The sequence below is a fragment of the Anopheles bellator genome, chromosome X (genome assembly GCF_943735745.2).
Source record: "Anopheles bellator chromosome X, idAnoBellAS_SP24_06.2, whole genome shotgun sequence".
Taxonomy (NCBI): domain Eukaryota; kingdom Metazoa; phylum Arthropoda; class Insecta; order Diptera; family Culicidae; genus Anopheles; species Anopheles bellator.
Genome location: NC_071287.1, coordinates 2,021,063 through 2,038,123, shown reverse-complemented (window position 1 = coordinate 2,038,123; position 17,061 = coordinate 2,021,063). Strand labels below are relative to the sequence as shown.

The window sequence follows — 17,061 nt, the reverse complement described above, 5'->3', positions numbered from 1 at the left end:
CAAGAACCGGCGGAAAACCTTAAATTCGTTGTGACGAACACGTTTCTAATGCGCCTAGAAATGCTGCAATTTGCTGTACGTAATCGTAGTTGGAAGCATTTTTTCGAGTAGCTGAGCAAATTTGGAATCGGCTCCTACAGTTTACCCAACCATTGGGCACCCCGCCGGTGACAGCAACGCAATCGCTGTCAGGTACTGCAGGAACTGCAGTAATTACACATCAACACTCTTTCGGGCCACACTGCCGTAAGGAACACCGCCGTCCTAGTCTGGGCAAGTCCGTTCATTCGCACGGAAAGAGAAAGTTCGCTTCTGTCGTTTAGGCATTTATTTTTATTCCGTTGCGACCGAGTGTGGTCCGTATCCGAGAGCACCCAGGGCACCACCGCTTTTTTGTTTTTTTGTTTCTCGGTGTCGGTGTCGCTAATGCCCGGCTGAACAGTAACCAACGCCCGCGCCGGACAAATAACATTCCGAGAGCCAAATCCACCGGGGTAAGTGATCTTGCATGTGTCTGGTTCGGCTGCACAAGTGCGTATTGGTTTCGTGGTCCATATGGTGACGCTAAAAAAGGCCTCAAATCGTAATATTCTCCTGTTTTTGTTTGTTCATTTTTCAAACTCATGCTTGACATCGACACGCGTACTTTCATCCGGTGCACCGCACAGAGCAGAACATCTCGTGCTACGTCAGACCGATAGACGCGCGGGCCGTTTTCGCGTTTCTTCCCAGTCAGAGCCTCAGAAGACTCAGCTCTCGAACTCAAACAGACGAGTTAAGCGGCAGGCGTTAAGCAGCCCAACCTTTGCCCCAGAAACCGCGACCATCAAACGATTTCCACAATGAACATACCCAATCAGTACCTGGAAAAGACAGAAGACGTGGCCGACCAGGTAAGACTTCTCCCTACCAGAATATAGCACAATATATCCAAAGGCGTTTGAGGTTTGGCAACGTCATCGTCACGAATGCCTGAAAATGCCTACCCACAACATTCGTTTGCGCACTCGTTCTGTCAAATGACTTGGCGGGACGTGGCTGACGGTTACATAAAAAGCAATGCTTACTCCATCTCAAACTGGTTCCGCTATTTGGGTATTATGGAATTGTATAATTTTTTGTTTGTTTCTTGTGTAAACATAATTTAATTTCCAATGCCTTGCTGGGCATGTTATCTTGAAGCAATCTAAAAACTATACACACAACCTAATTACCTATAGTATGTACATCAATGTAGGAGCACTAATTACAAATGGTTCACTCGTTTTGCGTTACTATTCTGCCAAGGCACATAATTGTTTTCATAACGCCAACGTTAAACGTTTAGAAATTTGGCTTTATCACCAAAAAGGTTGAGCCGGGCTATGATCATCGATCATAGCGCCGCTATCGTTGCTTACGCAGCTCTGTCAGTGGATGCTTATGTTTCGGGTCGTATCTGGCACTCGTCTACCTTCGGATGCATCTTATCGGTGTCACGTTGCATTGACGAACGCTGAAAACAAGAGCAAGAGTTGTTGAATTTTGATAAAAAAAATCATATTTTACTCCAGGCACGCTTCTGGCACGTGTGCTGCTTCTACACAATTACTTAGCTTCGTCTCAAACCCCATGTCTCGTTGTAGAATAACTCGTTATACAATGTTCTTCCTCAATTAGGTAATCCGTAAAATGAAACACGTCTTGCCGCACGTCGCCCGATTATGCCTGATAGCAACATTCCTCGAGGATGGGATCCGCATGTGGGTGCAATGGAACGAGCAGCGTGAGTACATGGACATGAACTGGGGATGTGGCAAATTTCTAGCCACGATGTTCGTGTTGATCAACCTCGTCGGCCAGATCGGCGGCTGCGTGATGGTGCTCGGTCGCCTAAAGGTGAGCATCGCCTGCTGGCTGCTGTTCGGCATCGTCGTGCTGCAAACCGTCGCCTACTCGGTGCTGTGGGACATTCAGTTTCTGCTCCGCAACCTAGCCCTGATAGGTGCGCTGCTACTCGTACTAGCAGAATCCCGTGGCGAAGCGCGGTCACTGTTCGCCGGTGTACCGTCACTGGGTGAAAACAAACCGAAAAACTTCATGCAACTTGCCGGGCGCGTCCTGCTTGCATTTATGTTCATCACTCTGATCCGATTCGAGCTCAGCTTTCTGCAGATCGTGCAGGACATCGTCGGCTCGATCCTAATGGTACTGGTTACTGTTGGCTATAAGACCAAGCTTTCAGCCTTGATTCTGGTGGCACTGCTGACGGTGCTGAACCTCTACCACAACGCCTGGTGGACCATACCAGCGTACAAGCCGCTGCGCGACTTTCTCAAGTACGACTTCTTCCAGACCCTATCCGTCATCGGGGGGCTGCTGATGATTGTGTCTCTCGGTCCTGGTGGTGTGTCGATGGATGAGCACAAGAAAAAGTGGTAATCTGGTGGCCAGCCATCAGAGTATACTGCCCTCCTAATGCAGCGAACCTTTCAGCGCCAGGTAGTTGCGTAAAGGAAAACAAAACCGGTAGAACCAAACAGGATCAGGATGTGGTGGTGGACAGAGTATTGAAAATCTGGCTTACTGAACGGTGGAGACGATCGCCAGCTCAACGATTTGGCTTACATCATAATAATGTGCTTGAAATTTCAATGTACACACTCCCCCATACGTACAGCCGGCTGCGCTGGCCTGCACTGTACAACCTACACACGACGTCACAGCAAAATGTACAGCCAAAAACATGTCACAATGCAATTGAAGAATTTATCTATTTTGCAGACTTAGAACAGAGATACCTTAAAAAATATTGAATTAACTAAAATGACATTCGAACAATGTACGTTCTCACTGAAAAAAGAAGAAGTTCAAACTGACATCGAGCCTGTGTGTAGATAGGTAGGGATATAATTTTAATGAATTGAATAACAAGTAACACCCATCATACAAAGCAGCCACCCGTGGCATGCTAACAAGCGAACGCGTTTCAGGACCTCTATTTGTTTCGCACAGCACTAGCGTTCTTTTAGCGTGCAGCAGATGAATGTTTTCATTAAAGAATAAACTAACTATTTTAAAGCCATCGTCCCATCGGCCCATCGCTCACGGATAGAGACAAAAAGAAAAGAATTTACAAAAAACAGGTGCTGGGCCATAGCAACCCCGAATTACAGACCTCCAACAATCACGGTGTGGGAAAAATGGAAGACTGACCACAATGCACCGGTTTAGAAACCAATAGAATATAAATAGAAAACAGGCGCATGGCGATGCAAAGTAAAGAACGAAACCTTAATGCGAAGCAGACAGAATAACAAGTGAAACGGAATACATCTCGAAGTTTGAAGTCCCAGCAAAATGGCAAGAAGCAAAAATTATAAACGGTAAAACGTATTCGTCGAAGACGACAAGCCTATAAGGAGCGATAGATCCTGCCACTGATTAGTTTTGTTTGTCATAACTGTTTGTAATTGTCATAGTTATTTTCGCAGCAAAATTTACTTAACAAACCGTACCGATATTTGTTGAACGATATTCGAACAGCCCTGTCACCTGAATGGTAACGATACGCACAGATCACACGTAAACTCTGTAGCTTGTAAAGCGTCAATGTTAGCACTCTTGATCCAGCACATTCCCTGTACTTTGTTGAAAGCGTTCAGCAATCAAGCAGTGATTTCGACACCGTCAATCCTCGCCGTTGTGAAACTGTGCACCCAGAAAGCTATTTGAAACTACTTACTCGATTGGTTGATTCGAAAGGAAGACAAGACGTGTTACTTTGTTGTGCCCCATACGGTTAGGTCGTCGTCCAGTTGAATTGTGAGGACTTTTTGGTATTTAATGCACGTGAAACGATCGTAACAGCAAGACAACGGAAGGCACTAACGTCCATCTCAGAAACCTGCTATTGATACTGAAAACTCTAGTACATCGAATTTGTAGCTCTAGCGAACATATTCGTCGATCCATTATTTTCGTTTAATAAATCAGCTGGCAATAAGGAGATTGAAAAGAGAAATGTACAGCCGCTACGGCTTCAGTTTAAGCGTGTTTAAATTGGTTTTCATTCCTCTTTAGGCAAGTGTCCTCCTTAGCACTACAATAATCGTGTTGCACGTAACTGCATGCAATTGCATTCTAACGAGGACCCTCCAATAGAAAGTGTTGTGAATATCGCAATTTTTTTGTTAGGAGATTCAAACTTCACGAAGTGATTCGAAACTGTGATTGACGGTAGTTTGTGGAAGCCATGAACAAAAATGAAACGTTTCGACTTATTCATGTCCTCCAATTGTCGATTGGATTATTATCATCCGTACTTTAGTTCTACCAGTTTTAGCAGCCAAATAGAACAGTGCTTTGTACTTCATATGGCTGACCAAGATGGGTAACATTTTTTGCCAAAATTGTGTTTAAATGTAAAGATGAAGCGTGATTAATTTGATTTCCTTTTTCCTTTTGTAGGTAACTGGTTGTAACAGAATTCACTTCATCAGCTTCACGCAATCTCACAACCGTTCGGATTCCAACGATGCCCATGGTAACATTTTTCCATGGCCATAATTGTGTTAAAATATGTAAAGACTAAGCGCGTTTGATTTGATCCTTTTTTCCTTTTGTATGTAACTACTGTAACGGAATTGCACGTAACTTCATGCAATCTCACAGTATTTCGGATTCCAACGGAGCTCAGAGAATTGTGGGTGTTGGAAAATTTTCAATCCCTTGGACAACCAATCAAATTAGATGTTTTATTATTATTCTAGTAATTGAACATCCACTATTCACCAAGCTTACATATTCACTCACAATGTACCGTATTGCATGCTGTATAAGTCGTACTTTTTATCCGTTTTTGTGAGTCTTTAAAATCTCCTGCGACTTATACATGAAGCATCCATGCTCCTCAAACAGAACTGTTGAGATGAAAAAACACGTTAAAGACAAATGGAAATGAAAAAAGTCGATTTACAGCTGTGCTTTGTTGTCTGCCAGACGGTACAAAACTCAAGCCTCAAACAAAATACAACAAACCTTTGGCATCCGACAACCGATTAGGATTGCGATAAGGCCTCCGCGAGGTAAAGGAACTGCCATTGCATGCGGCATCATCCATGATACATAGTTTTCATTTAGATACATTCCATGATATCCATGATACATTTAGTCGATGGATGTGAGAAATAAATACGGCCCAGTCCGTTCTTAATGATTGTAAATAAATCGCGATTAATAAAAACAAGTCATTCAATTTGATGTGATCGATTCCGACGAGCCAACATTGAGTGCGCCGTCGAAGAAATCGAAGTAAGCCGAATGCTTGGCAGCTCTCTTGCTATAGGCAGAGGGAGCCAACCGGAAGGGAAAATAAAAATAAAACCTAGTAAAATGTAAGTAAAGACTCTGGCGCTTGGGCAGATGAGGAAAGGACAGTGTTCACGTGCTGTAGGCATGTTAATTAGTTTATCGTAAGAGAAATTCATGGCTTTTTTCACGTTTGATGTTTATGTTCTGTTTCTTGCACTTTGCAACGTCACCGTTTTGCTGCAGCTCAGCTGTCATCGTTGACGGTTCATCGTTCTGTTTAGTTTATTTTGGATGCGAAATTAATCCGTTTGTAGTTTTCGACCAAGCATTCAGCAACATAAACCCGCGAAAAAATGTTGGAAATCACCTGTAATGACCGGCTCGGCAAAAAGGTATGTCAATGCCGGAATCTATTGTGTGGCCGAGCTGTACTTATGTGCGATTAATCATTTCAGGTTCGGGTAAAGTGCGATCCAGAAGATACAATCGGTGACTTGAAAAAGTTGATCGCCGCCCAGACCGGAACGCGCTCCGATAAAATCGTGTTGAAGAAATGGTACACAATCTACAAGGACAACATCAAGCTTGCTGACTGTAAGTGTTTTGGTGCCAGGGCGAACTCTTTTCCCGTGGCCGTTTTTCAATCTGCGCGGGCAGTAGCTAATTCTGTTTCTTTCGTTAAATCTGTTTGCAGATGAAATCCACGATGGGATGAACTTAGAGCTATACTATCAATGAGATTCGTCTCCCGTACCTACACAATGGATAAGTTTCGTTTTTCATGCAGCAGGCAAATTCGGAGGATATACCGGGAAGTTGATCCTCTGACGAGAGGGCGAGAATCTGCGGTCTGCAAACGATACGTACGGAAACTTTAATGACACAGTCATAAAAACATGACATACATCAGTCGGTCATATCGCACCATCGCACCGAAATTGAGGTACGGATGTTCGAATTGCTTTCGCGTCAATACAAAAGTAACCTATATGAAATGCCAACTGAAACATTCCTTCAGCTGCTGAATTCTGTCTCGAGTTTGATTAGCACCGGTTACCGGATACGGTCCTGCCCGATAGAGCACCGTAAAAACATGCCCAATTACATATCTGTTCGCTACCCACCACGCTAATGGTTCGCCGCAAAGGGATGGAATCATTCCACCGCCTCCGTCATTTGCATGCCAGCGGTCGCCCGGTGCGTGTACCGGTACACGGTCCGGTTGGCGCTAAACTTGGCGGATCATTTGCGCGCACACCGGAAGTGTTTGCCGGGACCCCCTAAATGATTTGTAATGATTTTTCAAGCGAAAGAAATTATTCGTGCGAGCCCACAGACCGCACGCACCGTCACGCTGACCCCATCGTGGCCACAAATCTCGCGAGGCGTGGTCGCTACCGCAGCCGCGCGGCGTCTGCCACCATAAATCGTCCCCGGCGGCCCGGCCCGGCCTAATGACTGATGTAAATTTGAATTTTCCGCACGCTACCGGAGCAGCAGCTCGTGTAAGTGTGTGACGCGAAACAACAAGGCCCACAGTGTCACGCTACGCGGGCCGCCGTCGACTTCGGTGCCACTCGGCCCCTCGACCCCTCTCAACCCCCCAGGCGGGTGCGTAACGATGTTGGTGTAATTATGGAGGAAATTAGCACCACGGCGTGGTCCCAAATGAGGGTGCGCTGTGCGGGCGAGAAGTGACTTTTCTGATGTACGTACTGAAAGCGAAACGCCCCCACAAAATCAATGCGACTTGGAATTAGAATTCCGGCCCAATTCGAGTGCCGGTCACCGTTTCCGGAACACCGGATTCCAACCCCTCCCCGCCCTCTTTCCCTTTCTCTCTCTCTCTCTCTGTTCCGCAGGGCGTAAGGATTCACTGGGGCCGGCGATTACGAAACTGAACTGAGAGCTTTCAAGGTCCCCGGACCCCAAGTCCGAGTAATTCGTCCATTTGGGAACCGCTTGGAGCCTTGGAGACTGGACCCCGCCACCACAAAACCCTTCTAAGTATGGCGACCTAGGCGTCCTTACCTTGAAAGCCATCCACGCAGCACTTCGACGGGTGATGGGGGTCGCAGGGGTCGCGTTTACCGCGCAATGCCGTGTCGTGTGGATCGCATGTAAAGTGCGGCTGAAGCGCTAAACAAGCAGAAGTTGAACCCATTCGTTACACGGGCCCCCCGCGCCCACCCCATTTTGTGTCCCTTGATTCTTGAGCACGGCACGGCTTCATCGTCCATAGACCCACCGATTAGGCGCGGCCCGTTTCCTTCCGCTCATTCCGCTTTGAATTTCCCGTGTTTCCCGCCGGGCACGAAGGTGGCCCCCTTTCGGGGTGACCGGCGATCCCAAAATCAAACAAACTAAATTGTACGCTAAAACGTACGCTAAACTACGCGATCGCGTGTTTTGACAATTGCTGAAAATTAAGCTAATAATTGTAGGTGATTATAATTATTTAAATCACGATAGGGGCACCCGCGACCGCTTTAGCGCTCCTGCCGCTCCGTGTTGTGCTGTGCTGTGTTCCGTGTCCCGGGGTCCGTCGGTGGGTTTTGTGTGTTGCGGGGACCATTTGGGCTACAATTGTGCGGTGCGGTTTACGTTTCGACAAGCTTTGGGCACACTTAGGGCTGGTTAATCGCGGGTGGCCCCTTCCCAGACAATGTAGCCAGTTTTCTGATTCCAGTGAGGTTATTAGCGAGTGGAGCGCACTGACACGGCGGACATCGACGATGCTAATTTAATCTAGTTTGATGCGTGATGAAAAGCATTGCAATCGTTGCGCCTCGAAATGGGCGCTCTCGGGACAACGTGCAGCTCGCGCGGGCAGCAGCCCAACCGACGGAACTAATCGGTGGCATCGGGGTCTCGGCTGCGTGGTTTAATCAACCCCTGAGCCCCTCTGGGAACAGAGTGTAGTCCCCGCAACCGGGTGTGGCTAATTGAACGAAATTCACTTGTAAATGGTGTGTGATTTTGGAACTGCTCGAGTGCTCGAGTGAGCTAATGTTTGCTTCACCATAGCAGCTTCACCGGTACCGATTTGAATATTCATTCCGATTGCGAGCCGCGGGTGTAATCCTAGTTCACACACAAACCTCGACACGATACTAATTTGTTCGGCTGCATTTACCACGCGGCCGCCGCCTTCGCAACGGCATTTGATGTGGCAAGTGCAGGAAAATTTGAATTAAGCGCAGATTTGTGCTTATTTGGGCCGGGTTAAACCACACTGCGGCCGTTACTTGCTTGGTGGTGGTCTGCAACCCGTCACTTCTGTTTCTCTCTCCTTCTCTCTCTCTTATTCTTTTTCTTTTTTCTCTTTCCCCGGTTTTTTTCTCTCTCTCCAGTAGAAGCCACGCAACATGAAATTGCGTTCGATCCATGGATTTGAATATAACAAAAGTAGTGTCATTTTTAGCAGAACAACTCACAAACCTACGAGTAGTGATTATGATTGAATTTTAACAACTCTCTTTTGATGGTTAGTACTCACTGAAAAAAGCGATGAATGCAATAAGCATAATAAGCTAGACTTTTTGAAACCCATCTATGTGTTTGTTTCTTTTTTCAGCCCACGTGTGACGAACGTGAAGACGTAAACTAGCTCATTTATTTATTTTTGAAAACAGTGAACGACCCTGTTCGTCGTTCAGCGTTTTATTATAAAGAGAACAAAGACCCAACGAGCAACGTTGTCAATTCAAGTCAAACGTGTTCACTACATCAGTGTCTGTAGAGGAAGAATTAAGTACGCCTTCCGGGTGATGAGATGGGCAATCGGTTCAACAAATGTTGAGGACTATTTGAATGCACGGGCTGCAGGGAACCATGTCCTCCAACGAGACCCCGTCGGAGGCCTTCTGCGAACTCCCGTGTCCGGGTCGGAAACGGTTGATGCTGCTGCCACCGGGTTGAGCTCACGGAGATTTCCTTCGAGCCCACCAGCCTCTCTAGCATCCTGCCAATTAGGGCGATCATTACATATTCGGATGATAATCGGAGTCATTGGGCCGGCGATCGATCTCCGGCGTGCCTAGGCTCCGGCGGCCACAGGCACAAGCCGTGTTGGCAAGCAACCGTTTCTTCGCCTTCGTTTCGCTCTGCGAGCCCTCCTGGGTCCCTCGAAAAGGAAATCGCCTCAGAGACGTCCGCGGGGTGCCGGTGCCGGCGGACCTGGTGCTCTGTTTACCTTCTAATTTGCTGCAAATCATTACGGATCCGTTTCGGTCTTCCGGCCCGACCCAACTACCTGCTCCCAGCGGCGGGAAGGACGTTTGATGGCGTTCCGTGGTGTCATTCTGCGGCGGTCCCGATCCCGATTCGAATCCCAGCGCCTTTCGTGCGTTGTGTGGGCCAGGGCCACTTTAAAAAGGTGTCCTTGTCCGGACGACCGGAGTGATGTCGGGGAATCGAATCACCGGAACGTCGAAAATCGAAAGTGTCGTCCGCTCCCGCAATCGCATATTGACTGCGAATGAATATTTATTGATGATAAGTCTGGCTAGCAATCTTCACAGATAGAGAGAGAGAGAGCGACGCAAGAATGGGAGCACAACACAGGAGCAGGAGCATATAGACACGTGCGGCGTGCTGCCGTGTCAGTCTGTCAGTTATTCAGTCTGCCGCACGACTAGGCACGTGCAGCGGATTGACTGACACGACCACATCTCAACCACACCTCCCAAACGACACTTCCCTAGTTCCACCCAAAGTCCTGACTGGCCCCGGACGGAACGCTGACCTGAGCGGGCCCCAAAAGCTCTATTTACTACTGAGTAGTTCAATAAGTTTGGAGCTTCGATAATAGAAAAACAATTTTATGGTTTGAAATACAGTTCACTGTTCAGTGTAGTCTCCCTGAACATTAATAAATTTGTTCCAACGAGATCTGGGAGGAGGACTGCAAAATAAACGATTTCCACGCCTGATTTTTTCAGGTCTGGAAACAGATGGAAGTCGCTCGGTGCCAAACCTGGTGAAGCTGACGATGGTTGCTGCAACCATTCGAACTTGAATTCATAGAAATGAAACTTCACATGCCGTTCATATGAAGAGTGTGACAACATAACGAACAAACCCTATGGCCCTTCTATTCTGGAGGCCACAAAACTTATTGAACAGCGTGATATTTGGGCGAAAAGCCCAGTCCAGCTGTCAGGCGAAATGGATCGGCAACGATTGGGTAACGATGTAAGCAAAAAAGCCGTCGTAGGTAGGGAGGACACTCTCCCCAGGAGCAGCATCCTCCCCGGTGGTGGATTCCGATTCAATTGGAGCGTATTGCTGTGATGATGGTGGGCCCTCGGCTGATGAGATTTTGCAATTTAGATGGCCGCCCATCTCCGGCGGCTGCTGCTCTCCCCTGGGCCTTCCCTCCCGATTTATCGGTTGTAATTTGGGGTGGAAGCCCGGGGCTCGTCACTCGCGCAGTGACAGAACCCGCGTTTCGGTCGGTGTGGGTCTGTGCGGTTCAATTTTCCGCCCTGCAAACACCGAAAGGCTGGTGGCGACCGGTGGCCATTACGAAAAACACACCCAGCCTATGCATATTTGATCAGCCGAGGGAGTTCGGGCGTGAGATATTGCGCCGCCGACGGCCAATGATGGCGCGGCACTCTCGCCAACGGCGTCTGTTTTTTTTTTCTCCTCCTTCACGCTCAAGTCGTATCGATTGCGAGGGTGGTGTGTCAGGACGGCAGGATAACAAACTGCCATCCCCATCCCGGGGCAGGAAGTAGACAATCGGCAGCAACTGTCTGTTTGGGAGCACGCATTAATAGGCAGCCTCCTGCGCACTGCACGGCTGAACGACTGTTTCCGTGGCGTCTCCGGCCCCGGACATCCTTAGTTATGGGTTTTTAATAGGTTTTAATTACAGCACGCCTGACGTCGGTCAGGTCGCCACGGCTCTAGAGGTCCTGCGTAATGTGCGAAAGGTGGGCAGGCATTAGTTTACGGCGTGGCACGCACGGGCCCACGGGTGCGACAGCGCCAACGACATCCTGACCCTGGTACCTGCCGTGAGGCGACCCGGGCACGATGAATGAAAATGAACGGGGGGAACCGACCGACGATTAGAGAGCGATCCTTGATCGTTCTGATCGGCGACGCCCACGGGCGGTTCTGAAGACTGGACGCCTTGCGCAGATCAAGATTACGCAGAGCGGAATCGGACTACGGTGACGGTCAACCACCGGTCCGCCAGCTTCTCAATGAATCGGCCCTCTGGCCCGTCCGAGGAGAATTGATTGGGGTGCATTAGAGAACCTGGGCTTGGGCTGTTGGGACTAGGCGCGCTACCTGACCCGGAATCCCCGGGGTCCCGGGACCAAATTGGGATTAAAAGGTCGCTTAGCGCGGCCCCCGGCGGTGGCTCGAATCATCCTCCAATTAAGGCGCTGGGTGCCCTTTAGCCTAGCTTCCGCCCACGATGGTACGGCCACGATCCGCTGACTGGCATCCTTTCTTGAGCTGGACAGCTCAGCGATCCAGCACATCCTTCCGGAAGTCCACCAGAGCCACTTGAAAATTATGCACAAGACACCACGGTCCAAGGCATCGCATTTTCCGACCTAACAATACGCAAATGCGAGTGACGGAGACTCGAAAAACGGAGACCCTTAGAGAGAGAGAGAGAAGCCGCAGCGGTAGGAAAATCGACCTAAAAAGTAAAAAAAAAAATAGACGAAGATCTCCCGAAAGGTTCCCAGGTAAAGCAATTTACGGCTTACCCAGGTCGGTCCCGAAAAAAAAACGCCGAAAAACAAAGAAGGAACGTGAAAAAGGAAATTAGCTCCTTTTCCGTCGGTGTCCGGTAGGTTTTCGCGTATTTCCTTGCCGTTCCTAATATGCGCGATCAACCTACCTAGTATGAGGTGGCAAGAAGCGAAAACTGAAATGATGATTCTCCAGGATTTTTTTTTCCCCCGTTTGCCTTTTTGGTACGCCATTTGGCGGCCCTTATGCCGCCGCCGCCGCCGCCGCCGCCGCCGCCGCCGCCGCCGCCGCCGCCGCCGCCGCTCCTTTTCCGCCGTGGCGGCCGTGGCGGCCCAATTTGTTAATGAACGAACTTCAAAAGACTTCCTTTTCCCCGATTATTAGTAATAGTTTGTGGTTGTGGGTTCGGTCGGTCGGTCGGTCGGTGTCGGGGTGGGTCGTGGTTCTGTGAATGGGCCGGGCCGGAATCCCGTGTACGATCATCGCAAGGACGAATTATCGATGATGAATGGGCCAGGCGCCAGGCGCCAGGCGAAACCGACCGTTTCGGGAACCGCGACCAAAACTTCGTCAATTGGGCTTCGGGCGAGGACGCCAACGAGGATGCCTTTCCGAGCCCGAGCGGGCGCCCAGGAAGCATTACGCATGCGGTCCAAATCGGTAATCAACTGTGACTGTGTGTTTCTGGTCTCGACGGTAGAAACTAGTAATTTGGAACAATTTGAAGAAGGCGAAGAGAAAAAAAAACTATTCAATTCATAGCGGTCGGTCGGTGGCTGTGGAGCGTCCGAAATCTCTAAGACACCGATTATTGGGTCATCGATAGAGTATCCTGTCCTTTTTATCACCCGATACGGCATACGATACGGCCTGCTTCCTGCGTTTACCAAACGTCCCGGATCGAGCGGGGGCTCGTTAGGAAAAGGTACAACCTTCTTCTAGGAGCTTGAAGGTTGTAGAAAGTTATGGGAAAAAACGGGGTGAAATACGGCACCGACTCGCGGAAACGTTGGTGAAGTTTATTAATGCGAGCCTTCAGATCCGACGGCAGCGAACGGTTGACTAACTTTAACTTTAATTGTAGCTTTACAATAAAGCAGGTAGAGACCGCTCGGCGGTTGTAGCCGGATTAAGTAAGTAAGTAGCTCGATCGGAAAATTGGTGGAATCATATGACAGTTTGGTATCATCTCAAATGCGTAACCTTTCAAAGAAGTGTTTTCCGCACAGAAATGTGATAAAGTTGCTCTAAAAAATTAAAAATTGCTTCTACAAAAAAGATAAATTGGCAGCAACCAAAGTTTTGTGATGGTTGTGTGGTGGGATTGGCAGAGAATAGTCTACCATTAGCTGTAAAAACCCCCGGGGAAACTCGGTTAACTCGGTGTTTTGGTGTGTCCAGCTCGATCAAGGTCATCCAACTCGTAGCAAATGGACGAAAATGGTTGGGAAATGTTGAGGCACCCACCACAGAGAGATCGGAGCACGGGTTTGGCCCGTTTAAAAACTCTCGTAAAAGTGAACTGACATTAACTGACCGTAATAGCGCTGAAACTGGCATTCCCATTGAGATTTTGGACTGATAAGCCGGAACCCATAATTTCGGATACTTTGCGTACTTTGAGTGAAATGGATTTCCACTACGAAACTCCCATAAACTGGCCAACGAATTGGACCGGATGGCAAGCACTAGCACTTTGATGCACAACTGCCGGCCCAACACGTAGTGTATCGTCGTTCACCGAGCGCACCTTAAAAAGCGCTGATCTGATACCACTGATCGATCGAAACCTCCGCCGTGGGGGACTATAAAATGGCGAAACGTTGGAGCGGCCCAACTGATGGAATCGAATGCGGAGCGATAAACTTGATAAGACGTCAAAATAAAAATAAACGAAAATTACCTTATCAACGAGTCCACCGTCACCGCAGGCAGGCAGGCAGGCCGGCACTAAAATGAAGCGATAAAGGCGAAACCGAGCCGCAGCATCATCATCAAGAGGAGTTCGAACAGGGTTCGAACGGCAATAAAACGGATTGTGCCCGCGGCGAGAGGAATGCCGAGGCCGGTCTAGGTCTAGTCCGATCCGAACACCGATCGAACCATAAATAAGGCCCCGCGGCCGGGGCCACGAAAACAAATCTATATTCTCAATTTAATTAACTCCGAATGTCTTCATACTTGCGGCCGCTCGCCCACCTCGCCGAGCGCTCATCATCCGGTTTGTTCCGTGTTCGTTTACGCGTTCACCGCGGGCGACAAATCTGATCCGAGGCCGATGCGATCGCACACCGAAGAAGTTTGACACTGGACGGCCCACGGTGAGGTGTGGGGCGTTTGCTTTCATCTTGGTCGGCTCGCGCAGTCACAGTTTCGGGGCCCGTTAGTGTCACGCATCGGTCCGGAGCGGCTGATAGCTGAGCCTACAGCCTAGCCAGAGTCCAGGTTCCGGTCGCTTTGGATGAAGGCGCCAAAAATGGTACGCAACGGAAGCGCACCAGTTCGTTTGGATCGCCGGGTGAGAAGGTAACACTAATCCCACCAGGGTCACCATCAACTTGAGGTGGCGGATAAGGATCACACGCCGCTCCATTCGCTTATCAGGGCGTGTCGTCCTCGGCTCCACGTGCCGTGTCCGGACTCCGATGGCGGCCATTTAAACGGGGTGTGGGCTTTGGGCTATCGTCTTTGAATCGACTCTTTCGCCCACCCGAAACGAGATCACCACCTCGGTCAGAAGAGTGATGGGGAAACCGGCATCGCTCTTGATCTCGAGCGATGTCGTCGTCGTCGTCGGCTGTCATCTGAGCTATTTCGGCGATTCGGGCCTAACCGGGCCGATAAAAAGGTTCCCGACACCGGGCGGCATCACCTCCATCCGGTTCACTTTAGCGGAGGGGCTCCATTCTGCCGCCCAGCCTACCCTTCGTCGTCCCCTGTCATGCTTTATGACTTCCTTCGCGCGCGCGCGCGTTCGTGAGATGTTCGGCGGCGTGAAAATATCATAATTTTGCTAGGCCATGGCGAAAAAGAGAGAGCGCCAGAGTGAGAGAGAGAGACAGAGAAGGAGAAAGGGTGCTAGGCACGTTCTGTGTGAAGCCATCTCAGCAATCGGCCGAGACGGTTTTTGGAGGTCCACCTGGCCGCGGTCGAGTTTGCGACGGCCTTTTTTGACGGATGCTGTCGGGTGGCTCGGCACTCGGCAAAGGATGGCCGGTACCGAGCCTCCGGAGCCTCGTTGGGGCAGTGTGATACGATGTAGATCACAGATCTGTCCGGAGCGCGATCGCCACCGGGGATTTCATCGGGTTCGTCGCCTAAACTTACACAAAGAGTCTTTCGTTTCGCGTCACTTCTGATCGCGAACTAACTCGCCCATGGTGCCCGTGGTGCTATTCAGGATACAAACAAACACACACCATACACCCTCTCTCTCTCTGTCTCTCTCTCTCCCGGCTCTAAGGCTTCGGTGAAGAGGATTGAAAATTATCCCAAACCAGCACCGGCAACGGGCGACGTGTTATGACAGCGCTCCACCGGCCCGTGCTCAATCTCCGCCTCGGGCCCCCTTCCCCTTTCGTCGGGAACAAGATAAATTGTTCAAAACAAACCGAAACGACAACGGGGCCCCCTTTCCGCGCTTTTGACACCCGCGAGAGGTGGCTCAATTTTCATCGCGCACTTAATTTCCTTGATGAGCTTATTAATATTGCATCAATTACCGGGGCCGGGAGTGCAGGGACGAGGGCTGGCACCTTCCTTCACCATTAATCCGAATTTATCGCACTTTGTGTTGTCCCCTGGGGAGACGAGTGCGTAAAGTCGCTCGCTCGTCAGATAGAGCGAGAGAGAGCGAGAGAGGGCGAGGGATAAAAGAAATTGGTCCAGCTGCAGCTGGATGGCAGCTAGTGGAGATGGATAAGCAACACACACTTATCGCTCGTTCGCCGGCCCACCGGTCCGGTGGGATTTGCGTACCACCCCACTGCATGGACGGGAAAGGTGTCCGTGCAAAACAGATTGTAAGACCAACAGAGAGAGAGAGAGAGAGAGAGATCGCGGGTTCGTAGCGAGCGCACAGGGTGGTTTGGGTTACATCCAAACTTAAACCAAACCGGAATTTTCGTTAAACAAAACACACGTTTATTGCATCAGAAACTCTGCTCAAAGTATTTGACATTGTTATATCTGGGTTTCATACCTGTTGGGGAGCTTTACATATTAACCGTATCATCAGGTTTCAGAAGCTTATAGTAGATCAAACCCGATTCCGATCCCACCCGAAGCACTTGAAGCATTGTTTTTCTCCCCTAGCGACTTGGTCGTGCAACCTGCTGGGTTTTTACCAAAGATACTGTTACTCTCAGGACACTCAAAATATTCGCCAGTTGATGGAGAAATGGACCTATTTTTCTTTCCATTTCAAACGTTAGCCACAGACCACAGAAACGTGTTTTGTTTTAAGTTGAAACCCTTTTCCGACTGTCAACACTCCAATCGGCGTTAGGTCCCCGGTGAATTTCCTTCCATTTCCTGTCTGGACTCTTGGATTCTGGACTGTGGCAGTGGTTGGATTCCGGTAGAAAAGATGGCGATCGGCGTAGATTTCCCCGGCGGCCGCTGCTCCTGGAGGGTACGGGGAGATGATTGGATCAATCATTCGCACGCCTCGCCCCGGGTGTGCCCTTGCCTCCGAAGGGTGCCCCCCGCTTTGAGTGCGATGAAAGACACTCTCGTTATTAGCCAATTTACATTTTGCTGCTCGGAGGCTGCGATTATGAATGTAATTTCCACCCCAGCAAGTGTGTTTTATTTATTCACCCTGTTCACCGAGGCGTGTAGCCCTGTAGGCCTGTGTGTGCCGGCATCAGTGGGCGAATGGGAGGTCCAGCCGGGGACGGGAGCGAGCCAGCAAACATTTCTCAAACGCCAGCTGAGTGCCAAATAAAAATCAGTTTAAGAGATCAACATACACAGGGCGGACCATAAATTATGCAGCGAGCCCCGGGCCGGGCCTTTTCTCGGCCGTACGGGTTTCTGTCTCTC

The 17,061-nt window shown here is 49.5% G+C and overlaps 2 protein-coding genes across 4 annotated transcripts; both read left to right on the top strand.

Annotated features, from left to right (window-relative positions):
* The first annotated feature begins 257 nt into the window (after nt 1–257).
* Nucleotides 258–3,496, top strand: LOC131214075 (surfeit locus protein 4 homolog). 2 transcript variants are annotated; one of them, XM_058208434.1, is made up of 3 exons: nt 258–494; nt 674–893; nt 1,660–3,496. In XM_058208434.1, exons 2-3 carry the CDS (start codon nt 843–845, stop codon nt 2,419–2,421), a joined length of 813 nt encoding a protein of 270 aa, XP_058064417.1. In that variant the 5' UTR covers nt 258–494; nt 674–842; the 3' UTR covers nt 2,422–3,496. The 2 variants fall into 2 exon arrangements, with proteins under 2 accessions (XP_058064417.1, XP_058064415.1); XM_058208432.1 differs by having other exon boundaries at nt 669–893.
* Nucleotides 3,497–4,373: 877 nt separating this feature from the next.
* On the top strand, nt 4,374–8,927 carry LOC131213585 (ubiquitin-like protein 5). 2 transcript variants are annotated; one of them, XR_009156967.1, is made up of 6 exons: nt 4,374–5,375; nt 5,536–5,684; nt 5,748–5,886; nt 5,987–6,235; nt 8,646–8,779; nt 8,870–8,927. XR_009156967.1 is itself a non-coding variant. In XM_058207654.1 (4 exons), the coding sequence occupies exons 2-4, from the start codon at nt 5,646–5,648 to the stop codon at nt 6,028–6,030; spliced, it is 222 nt and encodes a 73-aa protein (XP_058063637.1). In that variant the 5' UTR covers nt 4,374–5,375; nt 5,536–5,645; the 3' UTR covers nt 6,031–6,280. The 2 variants fall into 2 exon arrangements, 1 of the variants encoding a protein (XP_058063637.1); XM_058207654.1 differs by lacking the exons at nt 8,646–8,779; nt 8,870–8,927 and having other exon boundaries at nt 5,987–6,280.
* Nucleotides 8,928–17,061: the final 8,134 nt, after the last annotated feature.